Genomic DNA, 17,869 nt, shown 5'->3' on the forward strand with positions numbered 1-17,869 from the left:
TCTATAGAGAATTTTTGGGACACATGAAATAGACCTTTGTGTTCTTTTTGGTCATAAATCTTCCATGGATGCTATTTTTGCTCTGTCTCTTTCCATATGGTTGAATCATCAGCTCCATTCATTATAAAAAAAAAAGAAAAATATCACCAAGTGGTGGAAGTAGAACCAACTCCCCCATCGTTGGCCGGCATCCAAGTGAAACTCAACACAACTAAATGTCACTTTTACACTTTATTGTTTAAAGTTGATACAAAAAAGTGTTTGCTGGAAACATTCTTTGATTTTGCCTTTTACAAGCACAAAGACAGGAGGAGAGGTGAGTAAAAGATGGAGGGATAAACTGGTGTTTGAGTCAAAACAGGGCTGAGAGAACAGTAGAGAGACAGAGGGAAGCCCTTTATTCACACAGAGTCCATGAAACAAGACCAAACAAGACTGAGTGAAAGAGAGGACAGAAGTTTTGTCTTTTTTTTCTTTCTTTTTTTAAGGTGACGTATCCTCAGATGGCTGTAGCATAGGGTGTGCAAGTGCGTGCACGGGTCATCGGTTTCTCCCTGAGGTGAGTTAGTGTGTCGCGGTCTGAGGATACGAGGAGAGCTACTGCGTGGACAGAAACTGGACACATACAATCAACCCGTTAAATTACAATCTCTCTCTTTCTTGCATACAAACACAGAACGACCGATTACCTGCGAGGGTTCGGACTTCGCGAGGACCTGAAGGATGGAAGAGACGCTTCAGTTTTGTCTACAGCTTCAGTGTCTCGCTAATGTAGGTCGCACCAACGCGTGCGAGGCAGTAGGAGTTTGGGAGAATCTGTGCTTTTATTTTTATTTTTTTTAATAAAAGAAAAAGTGAGATCAGGACTGCCTCAGTTAAATCTATTCCCAGTTTCTCAGGTAGGAGGGAGGAGGGTGGATGCATAGTTCAACTAGAAAATTTCTGGTGAGCAGTGGGAATTTTATTAAGGTACAGCAAGTTAAGGTTCAAAAAATTTTCATCAACTCATTCCTTTAATGTAATGTCTTTTAATGATTTACTTGAGAAAGTATCAGTCTGCTGGATGGGGGAAATCTATCACATTTCTTCCTTGCTCATAAGAAAGAAAGTCAGATGTTGTGGATCTACTAACGGTTGCACAAAAGATAGTCATGGTGTTAAAATCCTGCCGCTGTCTTAAGAGATGGGGATAATTTGGACGTCACAAGTTTTTTACTCTGTGCGTGGTCCAGGTGTCTTTGTATGTGGTTTCGGGAATTGACGGTCTGACGGGTCAATCCCCTGCTTCCCCGCTGTCTGACTGTCACATTTGCCCCGTTTCTCCTGAGTCTTGCGCTTAAACCACAGGAGAGTTAACCTAAAAAAGTGCCACCCATCTTAAGGACATTTTAAAAGTAGAAGTGGCATACAGAAAACAGCATGTCTGTAAAGCAGCAGACTTCAGGCTAGTTTCTAAAAGCAACGAGCTTGACAAATTAAACTAATATCAATCTTGCTATTCATGTGTTACTATCTAAAGAATAATACAGTCTAACTGTCTATGCAGAAAACATAAAAAATGGCTACTCTATTTACTTGTGTTTATTCTTCATTCTCCTTTAAATCTAAGTATCATACAATACATAATAATACTGTACATTGATGTACAAATCAATATGTTATTTTATCAGCAGTATGAATAATGTTTGCTTTTGTGGCGTATATATAAAAAAAACTATTCTTTTTGTAAAAATTTTGGGGAAATTCCATAACACTTTTGTTTTTTTTTACCTAATCATATTATATGTGGAGTATCTCATATTGTCTTGATTTAAAAAAATAAAAATGCATTGATGTTCTCATTAAACATTTACAAGAACCATTTCAGTGAAAAGAAAAGAACAGGCAGCCCTGATAATCTGTGCCTCATATAAAATCACACGAAGATGGTCCCTGAAAAGCACAAATTGTCACAAAGACCTGGGAAAAAAAAAATCAATGCACGTCTCCACCTGTGGCAGCTGCGGCTCACGCATCAGATGAGTCAAATCCTTTGTGCTGTGATGATTATTCAATCAAAGTAGAAATGTGCCAATCAATTAGCCAGAGATCAGAACTGGAAGATTTTTCTCTGATCGATGGTCAGTAGTTCAAACAGAGAAAAATTACTTTTCCTCTTTTTCCAAGTGTTTTAAAATTAAGAAGCCATTTTAGTCTATAAATGTATCAGCTACAAAGAAGAACTTGATGCACTTTTTGAGTTTACAATCAATCCGCTAAACACTGCAGAACAATCTGGTAATTTTCTGTTGGCAACAATCAAACAATATGTGGTACTTTTTTTTTTCTTTTCTAAAAATACAGCTCGTCAAAACTGGAATAGGCAGATCAGACTTGGTATCAACCAGCATATGTCTGATTGGTGCATCTCTGAACCAAATGTAGGAGAAAATGACTCTAAATTGCCTAAGTTTGATTCATCACAAAGGCAAGCCCCATATTAGGGGGGTGTGTGTGTGTTTCAAAAGCCACCAGCAGGGGGCACTGTTACTCTTGGAGGCACCAAGAAGCAATTTGAGATCCTGGCGGTTTCTGACTATACTAGTCGGTATCTGACACAGACCTTCACTAACGTCACAGCAGCCACGCAGACTGAATTAAGACGCTATCCACATCTGTTAAACATCAGTACCACGAGTTCCTGTCTGGGAGCTCCTCTATGTTTAAAATAAAATAAGAACAAACAACAGTTCAGCTTAGAGTGCGAGTCCACGGCTACATAATTGCGTTTTGATTTTTATGGCTAACAGGTGATCGGGACGAAGTCACTCGTTAAAGGGAGGGCGGCGGCCGAGCAGGCATCGAAAAACATGCCTCCGTTTAATGCTTGAGGAGGTTTCTATTGCTCTGCAAGTGAAACGTCTGAGAAGGTAACCGATGAGAGCGAACACTAGGACACAAGGTGTATAAATACATTGAATGGCTTCGACAGGTGAATATGGACAGAGAGAGAGAGAGAGAGAGAGAGAGAGAGAGAGAGAGAGAGAGAGAGAGAGAGAGAGAGAGAGAGAGAGAGAGAAAACACGGAACGAAACTCCTGGAACTCCAAAAACTTCATGTGTGTTTAACAAATACGCTGGATTTTCAAAGAAAATTACTTATGGATGAGGGATAAAGGTTGAAGCAACATCCTGGGTCATAAATAAACACATTTCTTTAAATAGGCTCTGAGAGATGTACACGTGTATTGCAACAAATACATGAATAAAAACCACTAACGGCGTGTCAGTACGTCAGATAAATACTGTTGAAAGTTCTCCCCGTGACACAAAGTTTTACCCAGCAGTGTTCTTTGTTTGTTTTTGTTTTTTTGTGTCTCTGGTTTCATGAAAATATAGAAATCTGTTTGTCATTCATGAAAAAAGCAATACAAAGGTCACTTAAAAAGGAGACAGAGGCAAAAGGTCCAGAGAGAAAAAAATCAGTAGGGAACTCTCGTCCCATCTGGATCCTCTGAAGCATGCTGAGGAGTTTCCCCCGCCGCTAGTCGAGGGGTCCCTGGAAGATGAGTCTGATGTAGCCCTGCTCACCGCTCAGCTGCTGGGCGCAGAAGGGACAGGCGGCGTGGAAGGTGTGGGTGCCGTGCGGGAGCGGGATCTGGCTCCAGAAGGTTGCCGTTTTCTCCGAGCAGACGTGTCCGCAGGGGCTGAAGGTGTGTGTGGGTGGAGCGGCATCGACATAGAAGCCCGCCTCGCAGCCCAGCCACAGCGGCACGTAGGGGCCCTTCGCCCGGCACATGGGGCACTCACGCAGCCGGCCCTCTCGGCCCTCCCTCTCCTCACGGTGGTTCCCCCAGTTGTGGTAGCCGTGCACATGGCCACACTGCAGGTAGACCCAGGGCTGCTTCTCGTCGGGCGTGTCCTTGCGGCGCATGGAGGGGAAGGCCAGTGTGTTGAATCCCACGGGGCACTGAGGGCGGGCTGCGTTGATCTCCTGCCGCAGCGCCTCCAGGTGTTTGAGGGTGGGAGTGCGGGACAGGCCCTCAGCTGTGCGCCACAGCAGGGTGGCGCCGCAGAGGTCGATGAGCGAGCCGTCGACGAGCTCCTGGCTCTCAGTCTCCACCTGGAACACAACATGACAGCAGGTCATACTGGGCTCGACACACACGGGTGAACCCAACACAAGGGACACTACAGCAACTGAAGTTGAACATTTTTCAATTTTCTTAAGCTGTGTCGCTTTCCTCATCTTCGTGTACAAGCTTGACATTTCACATGCATGAATTTCGCCAGTCGCTTGGCTGGAGGTCGATAAATATATGTCGCATCATTGCACAAGTTCCATAGGAAATGAAAGGAGAGGGAGTAACGTCGCTGTTTCTGTGCCCTGTACATGGAGATTATCCTGCTTCACCTTGAAACACAACATCAGACCTCCAGAAAGGTAAAGATAGAGCCAACTGACACATGATGATTGTCTGATGTGCGTCCCGGTAACATATTTGCTGTTATGTTTGATTAGCTCATATTTTTCAGTAACTAAGTTTAAAGACCAACACCAGCAGTTTGCATGCCTCCCCAAATCGTTAAAGACTGGAAATTTCCCACTTGGATCACATGCAGCTGGGATTCTATGTCTCTCCATTCTTCCTCCTCTGGGACCTCAATTGCCAAACAAAATGTACTTAAGTCTAAAAATAGGACTTACAGAGTAAAAGTCAACTCTTTGTTTTCTTCTTACCCCAAGAATTTTTTTTTTTTACACAGTCTCTGGTTTTGGAGTTGCATTAAATGAGTCAGTTGTAGTCCATCTGCATATGGTCAGTCTTGAGGATCCGACTTGAGGTCCAGTCCATAACTTAAATATCCCTTAAACACTCGATCAGACTTTGGTTTCCAATGCTATCAAGAAATGCAGTTCTCTTGTATTTTCTATCGTTATATTTCTCTTTGCCTCAACTTTCCATTAGTGTGTTTGACACATACCAAAGCACAGTAAGCGGGGACACTTGGAGTGTGTACATTATCATATCTAGCAAACGTCCAGCCAACGCTCAAGCCAATGTTCGCTGAAAGTCCGCAGACAACATCTGCCGGACATTTATAGTATGTCCAAATTCAGCGACTGCATCCGTCAAAGGCCGGATTTGTCTGAATTTACACTCGCTCACTTTGTGACTGAGTCCTGCTACAAGTCTGTGTACCCGGACTCAACCTACGTGGACTAGGTTCTTCGAAGGAGACCAAACACAACGTTAATGGTGTTTTATTTTGAGTCAAAATAAAATCTCGTCCACCAAATCTCGTCTGTTGTCATGAGTGTACAATGGTAGTTCAGTCTGAACAGCCAGGTTTTTGTGGTGTGTCCTATTGTATATAAATGTATATACTCATCAGTGTGCCCAATCATTATGTAGGCCATGACTAAATATCCCCTCCGGTTTTTTGGCCTTACAAAATATTCCAATATTCTGAGAAGTTGAATTTTGGCTTTTCAGCTATAATCTAGCTGAAAACCCAAATCTAAACACTTGATTTACTCTATGTGTGATAAATCCAAATAAATGTTTTTCTTAATTACACTTAAGTTACTGAAATAAATAGACTTTGCTATGATATTATCGCCTGATAATCCTCAAAATATATATTTTTTCCTCATTTGTTATTTAACTATACATTCTTATTCAGATTTAAACAGAAATCAGAAATAATTAGTATTTTATGATATCATTTTCAGCTTGTAGAAGAAAATCTGGTTTCTCATCATCAAAAGCTGGTGAACTTTGGTTTAAAAAGCTGTCAGATCTGTTTTTTCTGCAGTACCGCTGTGAGTGCAGCAGGTGGCAGTGTAACAAAGCCGTCCCTAAGACTACAGACACATGTGGGCCTGTCAGAGGTGCAGGAAAAGTGACAGCTGGAGGGAAGCTGACACGAGGTAGCTGAAGTTCATGCTGCTGGATGGTGAAGTGGACAGCTGCTGGAAACGTCTAGATGAACTCAATGTTGAGGGACAACTCAGTCAGGACTTATGAGATCAGACGGAGCGGGAAATTCCATGTTTAGATAACCGGAGTACACGAGGAGTGCAAAAACGTAAAATGGAGGTGGGAAAAAAAAAGAAGGGAGACAGAGTTAAGACGAGGAAGTACTTCCAGGTGTTTGTGTTGAGGTTACTATGTGTCTCATATTGGCCAGGGAAGAGCGTGGTGTCTTCATTACATACACATAGGCGTTTGTACAGAAAGACTTTTAAGCTTCTACTGTTGAAAATGACCCAACTCATGGAACAGAAGGTCACGCCTTTTAATTTGTTCACCTACAAACCACATCAAAACAACGGCAGATTGAAAAACTGCTTCAGTGAGTCCAAATGCCCAGATGTGTGATCTATGTAAACCTGAGCTTTTCCCCATTTAATTCTCATACATTTGATCAAATTAGACCAAAGCAGATCATTTACCAGCTGTTTCCACCGACGCAATTTGACATTTTGAAAATAAACACGTTTAATGAGAACACAGCAATTAACCAACTAGTATTTTGGATAAAAAAGTTTTGAGGCTAGGATGAGTTGTTTTTTTTGGCTGTATTGAAGTTGTTGTTTTTTTGTTTGTTTGTTTTTTAGCACCACCTGAGTCTCGTGATCAACAACAGGATGTTGCCACTGGTGCAAACCACAAAGAAGAAGAGGACAGGAAGTAGTTGGAGGAGGAATATTTTTTCATTATCATGTGAACAAACTTATTCAAATGTGATTTTAATTGCACTTATATGGAAACACCGCAAGTGTGAAATTGTAATTTTTTCTTTTACATTAGCGGAATATAGACGAAATGTAGACATTTGTAATGGAAACGCATTTTATTGTGCATTTGTCTGATACAGCGGATATGAAAGTTCCATTATGCAGATGATGCAGTGATGTTTTTGTAATGCAGACAATGGAAGATAAAATAAAAATACATAGATATTTTTTTCCATCAATAACATTCAGAATTACAAAAAAGCCTTCAGAGACGTTGTGCCTGTAGTCTGAGAACAAGTGAACTGTGAAACAGGGAATGGTGGATGTAATTGGAGATGGGGGAGCTGTTAATTTGAGAACTGGTGGGAAACAAGCTAGACATTAATAAGTTGATATTGTAGAGGAGGGAATGAAACAACCTAATTAAGACCACCAGTGTCTTGAGTGTAGTCAGATAAGTGAGTCATGGCTGTGAAGATGAGCGGCTGTGATTGGCCAAGAGACAGCTGGAGGATCCCTTGCAAGATTGTGTTACTCACAGTTTTATCTGGCAGACTGTTGCCTGGGAGATGGCATCCAGATAACCTTCTGATGGCGTAAAGGTTTGACGGGGCACGGCCAGGTATAAGTGTGTGATAAGCAAAGTGTAAGGGCTTTTCTGGGTTAATCTGAATTTTCTGCAGATGAGCTAGTCGTTTACCTCTAAGATCTCTCACAGCAATATTTTTACACCACTGCAGGCAACAGTTTTAAGTTGAAAACTTTCTAACAACAGAAACACGAAGAGACCAAAGACAGAAAAATACTTCCCATCACGGCCGCACTAAGTTTATATGAATGATCTCACCATTTTGCCCCGCTGCTGTGCTGAGCGGGTCTCTCGCAGGGTGAAGACGTTCCCACAGACCGAGATCTCCCTCCATACTCCCGGTTTGGAGTCCTGCATGAAGCCGTTGCGAGGGTGCATCACCAGGACGCCATTAGTGGTCAACCCGTCCATCTGTCCGTCGGACGTCTTCCACTTCGCAGCTTTCTCCTGATGTGAAAATTGATGTAAAAAAAAATAATTCGTTATCCAGCCTGGAACACCAGATTTTCACAGCAGGGAGGAGCTATTTAAATAAAGATCTAAAAATGTTTTATGTAAGGAGTCGCGTTGTGTTTTTCTGACTTCCGTGTGAGGATGAGACGGCGCTTACCCCTAGGAATATGTTCTTTGAGGAGTCGAAGCCCGCGGCGTAGATGCGAGCTGTGTAAGGCGGCGTGCGCTGGCACATGATGCGGCATGCAAAGCGGGAGATGGTGCTCTGGACCGACTGAGTGTCCGAGTTGCTCTGGCTGCCGGCCACTGTGTCCGTCACCACGAAGTCTATCGGACTCTCTGTTGATCGGCCGATCTGGTGATGGGTAGAAAGAAACTGAGTACATCTTTGAGGCAAACGTGTTCAGCTTTTCCTATAGCTTTGGAGAAGCTGAGAATAACAAAGGCAGAGTGTAAGAAAACCACAATGTTTGTAGAGGTAAAAATGAGCTGGTGTAGGAAAGTACAAAAAAAAAAAAAAGGCATGTACTTTGTTTGATTTTGTTGTATTTCTAAGAGCAGGATAACATTGACTTTGTGCTGTGCTAACAGGCACTTTGTTGCCCCTGACAGCGACCTGCATCATCACTGAACCAAAATAACACGGCAACAGACTCCCACAGTGTTATTGCTACCCAAGCAAAGAGTAGGGTAATTTTAGAAAATGCCGTGAATATATTTTATACCGCGCCCCCTCCAAGTCTGAATATGTTTTGCATGTTTCACATCAAAAATGCTCACCTTTTAAAAATGTGTTACTGTGTTTGCCATTGCTAAAAAACCCCCAACTATTTTCATCATTCTACTATTTTGACATTTTGCTCCATTTTTCCACATTTTTGAGGAACAAAAGTCTGTGAAGGAACATGGCGGTACAGAGTTTGACCAGTTGACCTGTTTTTGCCACTTCTAAGGTCAAGAATGATGAACAACCGAAATGGACAACAAGCTCTACTTGCAGCCACAATAGAGGATTTTCAGCCTGGATGCCCTAATTGACGATCGGCTGATCTAGAGGTCAGCAGCCGTTACAATCCAAGGAACCGCTTTTAGCATCACTCCTGCTAAGTAGCTGCTGTAAACACAAAATCTACCACTTCTTATTGGTAACATAAGGAACCGCAATTTCACGTCTAATTTCAAGTTTTAGGCCAAATAAAAAACATAAAGTTTTTGACAAGAAAATAAGAAAAATATTGCGTTGAGTACATTAATAAAATTAGAATTTCTTCAATAGAACAACCTATTTAAATTTAGCTCCAACAAAGCTGGAAAATGAGGAGAAGGAGCAGTAGCCTTGCTCTCTGTTAGGCTACACTATCTCTCCACAACAGAGCCTGTCACGAATGCTAAGGCTAGTTAGCATGGCCACCATGTCCTACCTCCAGCTGGACAGGTCTGACTGAACTTTGCCGCATTTGCTTTCAGACTCCACGGCTCTTTAATGACGTAAATGTTATCTCATCTCAGTCTTTAAAATCGTGTGTGAAAACCTCTGCACAAACCAGCTTTGTTAAATAGATCCCAATTAACTGCTGCGTGTAAATGAAGCAGAGAGGTGGAAAAAAAAAAAAACAAAGGAAAAAAACATAAAGGTTGTAAACTGGCTGTTAAACTCAAGGCTCGGTGATAAAATCTGGGCTGTTTTACCTGGAACATATCAGTATTGCTGTCATGAGTGTACTCCACCACCACCGTCTGGGCTCGGGACAGAGTGTAAGAGATGCTGTGCTGGTCTTTGTTGCTAATGGCCTGATGGGACACAAGGAAGGGATGATGGATGACAACAGAGGTAGAGAATGGAGAGAAGAAGACAAGAATAACTGCAGATGCTGTCACAATAACTCATTAGAAGACTTGAACATGTTTTGATAGAAAAAGAGCTCAGTTTCCAGAGAACAACAGATGTCAGAAGTGCCGTCACGAACTGGAGCAGACCCTAGACCACCCACACGACTAAAGAGGTCAACGACTCTTCCAGATTCTTTGAGATACTGCACACAACAAGCCTTTAGTTTTGCTGAAGTGAGAGTGTAGAAGTGTGTCCACAGTCGGCACACTGCTTACAGATGTTAAACCATAAAAATATATATTTTTTTAAACCCCTGAAAGATGTCCCTCAGTCCCTCATTTATTTCCTTTCTCTGACCATTTAACAGATTCGGAGGATTTCCGATGATGTGCTTCCCAGGATTTTGCAGGAAAATGCTTCGTTACCTTCCACTGAACCGCTCACTTATTTCCCTTATAAAACCTTCAACGTGTTCCAGTTAAACGCCGCGTTAAAATGCCCTCCTCCTTCCACTGGCCTGTATTTGCCGTCACAGTGAGCTTCTCTGTGTTCCCGTCTTTTAAAACTCATAAAGCAAACATGTGGTGGAGAGTCCAGCCCCTGAGAACTTTGTGTGTTTTTGAGCAGCTTAAAGCAAAAACAGTTTTAAGCTGTTGTCTCTCTCCGAGGAGCCACTCTTTCTTCCTCTTAAAGTGGTCTTCAGGCTTTCTGAAGGTCTTCCAAAGTTTTTCTTTGAACTTTACTGCCCACACATTTCGAACTCAGCACCTGGCAATGAAAGTCGGTGCTGAAGAACAAAGAAATTGGACAGATGGCAAACAAAAGGAGAAATGTCAAGGATATATTTCTACTGTATCTACAGCAGATTAAACTGGGGGAAAAAAACTATTTCAGCATTTATTTATTTGGGATTAACCTAGCCTCGTTTCTTCTGTCAAGCAGTTATCTTTGGCATTTCCTATATAGATCATAGAACTGACAACAAATTACATCTTTGTCAACTTCTTGAAACAAACAGCCAGTTAAAACTAGTTATTATCTAAGGCAATGGTCTCCTATCAATAGAGTACTTGTTTAGTTGTTGAGTTTTAGAAGCTTTTTATGGTTAAAAGATTCCCAGATCACATTTAGACATCTCAGAACTCAATGCGGAATCAAATTGCCAATGGTTTTATCGACAAATGTAGCTCAGTTAATATTCTACTCTTCTTTTTTTATGCCATAGGAGGCTGGGCGGTTCCTTACCAGGCGCTAACCAGAAGCCAGTCTCCTGGGTCTTGCTCAGATATAGGTAACCGAATCCCTCAATCTTGTATTTCTGAAAAAAATCCACTGAATCGCACTTAGTCTGACCTCTCACCCAGAACCAGTTTGCCATGGGAGACCCTACCAGGGGCAAAAACTGCCCCGGACAACATAGCTTCTGGGGTCCTCGAGGCACTCAAACCCCTCCACCACGGTAAGGTGGCGATTCGAGGAGGGGACTGTCACATTTAGAAGTGAGCTCAATCCGTTTGTGTCCTGGACAGGAAACAGTGACTTAGATGCTCAGCCAGTGTTGAAAGGCGCTCAAGAGGCTTTGGGGCAGATGGGTAAATATCTAACGGCTATCTTAGGTACACCTCAGAGTTTCTCCCTGTAGGAGAGCTGGGAAGAGGCAGGTCAAGAGAGCTCTTCAGAAGGTATTGCTTCAACGATGGAGGAACCTGTTGGTTGGGCTGATAGTTACATGACTGGATGGACATGGTCAGTGTCTGGATAGAAAAAGAGCAAAGGAGCAGCTGAAGACCAAAGAAAAGCTTCCAAAGAGATTCAAACCAGTTTTGAAATCTCTTTCCTTTAGAAAAGGAGCCAAAAGGAATCAGGACCCACTGACAGAAAAACATGAAAGACGTAAGGTGACGATGAAAACATCAGTAAAAAGATCTAAAAAAAATACTAACCCTGAATAAAAATCATTAGAGATGCACCAGAAAACCCGCTTGATTGACCCTGACTGGTGCCCAATTAGTTAGAAATTTACAAAATTACCTTTTGACCTCTGAACGCGCCATAGATAAGAGCTACGTGTTAGCAAGAGAGACAGCTGCTTTGGTAATGCTAGCCTCACTAACCGCTAATATAAGACAGCAAAGACAATTTAAAATGTCATTTTGCCTACTTTCTAAAATACTAAAACCATATTTTGTAGTAGCTACTATTTTGTATGTTACAGTACTTAATGAGACATTTCTTTAAATTGTCATTGGCAGATCAAAACCTGACAAACCCCAGACGTCAGAAACCAGCCACAAAAATCTGATACATTATTCACACACCAGAAAGTTTTAGGTTTTAATTGATGTTTTAATTTTACCAACAGATTTCTTCTGACTGGGAGTAATATTAACATTCTGGAGTGGCCCATTAAGACTCATAGAGAATCTGTGGAGAAAGCTAAAGATTAGGGTGATGGCAAGGAGGCCTTCCATCGGTTGTTCAGGTCTGGAGATAAATCCTTCAAAATACAAGTGAAAACATGCAGAAAGCTGCTCTGAGATTATAACAAGACATATATAAAAGGCATTTCAGTTTAATGAAAATAATTTTAAATCTCAATCTGTCAGCAGAATACATAACTTTGGCTTTAACGGTATCACAATACTTATTTTTAGTTGAAGGTAGAAAGGCTTGAAGCAGCTGAAGAGGAGTACATAGATTACATCAGTTGTTCAAGTGCATGTGCGCGTGTGTGTGAGTGTGTTTTCACCTTGGCCGCCTGTGGAGAGCAGGCGACGTGAACTGTGCTGGGCTTCACCCCGTTTGCCTTCGGCCTCTTGTAAAGTGCGAAGCGGCTTTTACGTCGACCTCGGTCCCCGTTGGGCAGAGAACCATTGTACCTACACACACACACACACACACACACACACACACACACACACACACAGACACACACACACACACGCACGCACACCCACGCACAGACGCATAAACGCAAATGCAAACACACAAAACAACAGGGCGTTTATTGTCTAGGCAGCTGGATAATGCGCTGGAATAACAGTCAGTCACAGTGGAAAATGCTTGAGGCATTTTGCTGCACTCGCAGACCCATCCACAAACCGGTGCTTATAGTTTTCATGCATGCATTTAAACTAAAGTACAGAATGTCATTACACACAACAAAGTCCTCCAAACACAAGATCAGGAAGGCTGAGAAAATAAACAGAGAGAGAGAGAGAGAGAGAGTAATTTGGGCTGGTATTTGTCTGAGGAAAGCAGAATAAACAGAGCCGAGTCTCTGGCCCTCAGCTACACCCCGACTCTGAAGTCAGGGAGAGTTTATCATTTATTAGCTTCAGGATGAAAACTTTCGGAAACCATTCTTCGTCACCAACTACTCCAGGCTGTTTCTGAATTTCCGAATGTTTTATTGCCAAAAAAAAAAAAAAAAAAGTGTTTAATTTCAGCTCTGACCAGCATATAACTTCACGTTCCCGTAAGCAGCAGAGCTTTATAAAATATGCTGCATGTAGTTTAACACATCCAGAAGAATAAGAGGTTCTGTCCTCATTTTGACCCTCATTTCAGATGAACTGCAGAGAGAAGACTCAAAGTACACGAACGCATCAGGACTTTTCACTTCAAACAAGTTATTTCTGGACTGATGGGAATTGTTGAGCGGTTTTCTTCCATGTTTGTTCATTTATTTTCTTTAGTTCTAGTTCTGCAGATTATGATCAGTTTTCATTTACTTCCTGATTTCATATGTTACTCTTTGCATCTATGGTTTATTTGACTTAGTTTGCCCTTTACGTCTTTTCTTAACACCTGAGATTCAGCTTGCTGAATCATTTTCTTGCTGAAAGAGGAAAGTGCCAGAGGGCAAACATCAAATGTAATCTCAAATATTCAAAGTGGGAATGTCCAACCTACCGACTACTACAGTAAAACACACTTTAAACACCTGCACCTTTAACAATTTGTAACTCATCAAATCTTTTACACACACAGCACTACCTGCTTCAGGCAAAACACAGTTTTTCCAACTTACTTACTTGCAACTTAAAATAGATTGTCTGTATGTACGGTAATACTGCTGGAATCCAAGATGTCAGGACCCAAAGTGGGTCTTAAATCAATTAACCAGAAATTAATTTTAAAAAAATGAATAAGTTGAGGTTCTTTGTGTTATTATACTTGATCATAGGGCTGGACGATATGACAGAATATCACAAAATAAGCATTTCATATAGGTTGATATCATTGATTATTGATTAGTTTTTTGTTTTAAATGTATGAAGTACTGTCAAACTGGTGATGTGGACTTTCTGGTTTTATCCACAGTTTTCATTCCATTTTTTTATTTTAATTTTTAAGAACTTACGGTGACACGGTGGAGAAACATGAAAAAGCTGCTGCGCAAGATATTCAGCAGGTTGTTGCTAGGTAACCACAAGTTACTCAACTGGTTGGGCGGCTACAGTCTTTTTCTCTGCCTACATTCCCCAGAATCCTGTGCAGTTCTGAATTGGAGTTCAGTGAAATTATTGAATATCCTCTCAGACGTATTGTTGCTAATCACGTGTCTATCACGATATGAATTGTTATTGCTTTCTTGTCCGACCCTACTTGATCATTTAGACTTATCTGTAGTGCTTGGACTCTTTTTGTGGGGCAGAAGCTAAAACGATTATGAATCGCAAATGTAAGCCAAAAACAAATTTAAATAATAGAAAACCAATAACTTTGGACTTCCCAAAAACTTTCTATGAGATGTAGTCTGGGAAAAATATGTAAAATCAAAAAGTATTAAGCAGGCATTGAGTGTACTACTTGGATGTGTTAAAATGCTCTCATGCTCTCATGTCCTATGTCTCTTTGACCAATCAGATCGTCGACTCAACTCCACCCACACACCCTTGGCGTCGGGTCCAGTAAAGGTAGCTCTGGCATGTTGTGAGGACGCCCAGCCTACGGGGCTAAACGTTTCCTCCGCAAGAGGCCAGGCACTAAAACTCAAACAACACCGTGAGGATTTGTGTGTAACCATGGTGAGAGAGAGCAACGTTTGGGAAGAGTTGTCATGGCACAAGCGTAACCATGGGGAAGTTTAGCCCGTATCCATAGAGAGGCCACGGCATACTTCTTGCAGAGCGCGGAGGGCTGCAGGCGGTTCAAAGGCAGGCTCCTGTGGGAAGCAGAGCTGCGTGTGTACATGTATTCAAGCTCTTCCCGAAAGTGGAGGGACCAAAGGTTAACAAGAAATTAGTGCAAGCCTGTGAATGTGAACCTGCAGGCTGTTTGTGCTCACACAGAACGAGATGGAGTTAGGACGCTCTTTGTCTGTAACCCAAGAGTAACCAATAATGTTATGAAAGTCTTTTTCCTTCAAACACGAAGGACACAAAGTCGGCTAATCAACATCAAGCAACTTCTTTAGTGAAAAAAACGACGATGTCACTCTGAAGCTCTGTGTTCATGTTTCTGTCTAAAATATTACTTGAAGAAGTTCAAATTTCACAAAAAGCTTCTAATTGTCCACATGTATACTTTAAGTGTGTAGATCTTCACAGGAACTTAAAATATGTTTTGGCTGCAACCCAGAATGCAAAGCAGGATTCATCTGACTCAGATGATTAAAAAGACATTTGAATGAACTGGCCTGTCAGCTCATCACCGTGGGTAAAAAAGACTCATGATACATTTATGCCGAACAGATTACATAAGAATCGGACTCAATTTAAGTCCAATTCGAGTTAAAGTGTACCGACACGCAAATGTATTACACAACTGAATGAAATCATGTTTCTCTCAGGTCCAGAGTGAGGGCAGGTACCAGAACACGGCGGAGCAGCAGGTTTCTTCCTATATGTTGATGAGGTGATTGAAACAGTAGGTCATCTTTTGACTTCCAAACAACGTGACTGAATAGTGTTAAACGCTTCACTTAAACAGCAAATTATTTTGTCACAAAAGCACATTTATGTACCAGTTTCTCTTTTGATTTTACTAAACTAGCTATGATTGTTGATGACTAGAGGCAAAAAAAACAAAAAAACAAAACATGCATTGCTGGAAATGTGGCTAGTGCAACAATTTGTTTCCACCTCCATCAGTTTCATATTTTTCTGCCATTCAACACGTAATAAAGCAGAGATAATAGACCTTAAGCAAATTATTATCCAGTCAAGATCAGCGGGCTTTTATAAGGATTTATTGGCATCATGTATGTCATTCAGTTGTTAAGTCGTATAGTAACGGGTCACTTTAGCTTCACGGCAGGCTTCATGGGAACTCCAGTGCTAATTTGAAATGTTTACAGCAACAAATATCTGTGCACCTTTTACAATTCTGCCCTCCATGTCAGTTTCCATTACCCAGAGAGGGTTTATGTTGCAGATGGGATGGGTTAATGGAGCAACCGGTCCTGTTCAGCACAGTAATGGAGCCATTTCCCTGCAGTAGGTCAGCGAATAAAGGTCAGGGTTAAGGGTTCGACTCCTATGATTGAACCGTTTAAAGTTTTAAAGAGCAGCTTTACTTTCAGCTGAGGAGTGTGATGTCTCCTGTTGCAGGCCATATAAAAAAAAGTGCCCATCTCAACCTTTTTTCAGAAGAAAAAAAACAAAAAACAAAAACCAGTTGGCCTGACCTAGAATTAAAAACTATGGGCGGAAAAAGCACAGCAAACGGAAAACTGGGGTTCTCCCTTGTAAAGGCATGGAACTATGTGCGCTGCTTAATGTGTTTTTTCCACTGGGGAAAATTTCCACGGTCAGCTCTCCCTGACAATGCTGCTCCGGCACAGCCCAGAACAACACACCGTGACTCGGCTGTGTGAGACGATAGGGAGGGAGGGAGGACCTCCCGGCGCTGATCCGTGGCGTACAGGGAGGATGGTTGGAATATCTTTGTGGGCATTACAGATTGTGGAAGTCCTTCCCGCTCAGTTTTGGGTAAGCTGAAGAAGCAGGGTGGAGTGGGGTTTTTATGTTGTGGCCCCCCCACCTCCCAGCTTAATTAAGAAAAACAAATATCTGACAAAATGAAATGTTCGGATCAGATCCGACGCTGCGGTCGGCCAAATGTTATCTCATCTGGCGACGGGGTTCGTTTCCTTCTGCAAAAATAACTGTTCTGTTCTGGAGCAGGACAGAAATATCTCAAGTGTGTGTGTGTGTGTGTGTGTGTGTGTGTGTGTGTGTGTGTGTGTGTGTGTGTGTGTGTGTGTGTGTGTGTGTGTGTGCTCCACTGTGGAAACAGGTTCCAGTTTGATTCCTTGATAACCATCCAATGCTAAGAATCTAATTCTGCTAACTGGTGGAAAATATGAACATATCCAGACGTTCCCAACACTGAACACGCCTAAATGGTACTGAAGTTATGTTCCCTCCTCTCCATTGTTCTGTCACTGAGTCTGAGCTGTCCTTGTGCTACAGTGTAAACAAAGGAACAATGCAAAGGCATGTCTAATTTTTAAGACTGAGTCTCTATCGGGGTAATTCAGGCAGATTATCAAAGTGAAGAAACATAAATAAAGCCAACATTCCCACTTCCAGTCGTTTGTTTGCTGCTTTAATTTTCCGCCATTGCTACAGGCAAATAGTGTAACTCTGTGCTAACAAACCAAAACCAATAAAAAACATGTTTCTTATAGATACTGGCTAGGTTTTTATTCGAAATCTGGTTGCTAGAATCATTTCTCTTTACCTTTAATATCATCCTCTATGGGTGTTTTCATTCCTATTAGTTTGCAACACTCGGACTAATAGGAGTCCAAAATTTGTTACGTTTTCAGCTGCTGCAGTTCACTTTCACACTACACTAAGTCAAACACTCCAAACTTGTTCCCCCTCCTCGCCTGTGGGGGCGCTGTAAAAAGAAATACTGACAGAAACTACGCAAAAACCATGAGAGATTTCTCTCGCTAGCACAAAACTTGCGCGCTTGTTTTGTTGTTTTTGTGGTGCACTGCATTACCCAGAATGCCCTGCACTATAGAGGAGCTTTTGGAGCAGTCTCAAAGACAAAACTAACTTACAAGTAACTTTACAGCAAGATACTAGAGCCAGCTTTAAATCAGTAATTCCTTAATTGATGAAAAGGTACTAAAGAAGAAAAAAATAATCTGCCAATAGGAGAAGACAGTTTTTCAGTATTAAAAGGTAAAATGTCTTGTTCCACTGGCAAATTATTTCCCTTATTAATAATAATACTTTTTAAAAACAAGATCCTATATCTCGCTGAAAAGCTACTTGTAAGTTAATTTTGCCTCATTTCAAGTGTACTTG

General features: G+C 41.6%; 1 protein-coding gene across 1 annotated transcript in view; it reads right to left on the reverse strand.

The window, feature by feature from the left end:
• Positions 1–218: 218 nt before the first annotated feature.
• The window catches only part of peli1b (pellino E3 ubiquitin protein ligase 1b), a 46,547-nt gene continuing 28,896 nt past the window's right edge, over positions 219–17,869 (reverse strand). Inside the window, exons 3-7 of the mRNA XM_014980183.2 lie at positions 12,346–12,475; positions 9,455–9,556; positions 7,923–8,120; positions 7,571–7,759; positions 219–4,101 (exon numbers count right to left, since the gene is read on the reverse strand). Coding sequence (XP_014835669.1) covers positions 3,523–4,101; positions 7,571–7,759; positions 7,923–8,120; positions 9,455–9,556; positions 12,346–12,475 — 1,198 coding nt within the window. The 3' untranslated portion in view covers positions 219–3,522. The remainder of the gene's footprint in view (positions 4,102–7,570; positions 7,760–7,922; positions 8,121–9,454; positions 9,557–12,345; positions 12,476–17,869) is intronic.

The sequence above is a fragment of the Poecilia mexicana genome, unplaced genomic scaffold, assembly GCF_051168715.1.
Source record: "Poecilia mexicana isolate PSO_F unplaced genomic scaffold, ASM5116871v1 scaffold_15, whole genome shotgun sequence".
NCBI classification, from domain to species: Eukaryota; Metazoa; Chordata; class Actinopteri; order Cyprinodontiformes; family Poeciliidae; genus Poecilia; species Poecilia mexicana.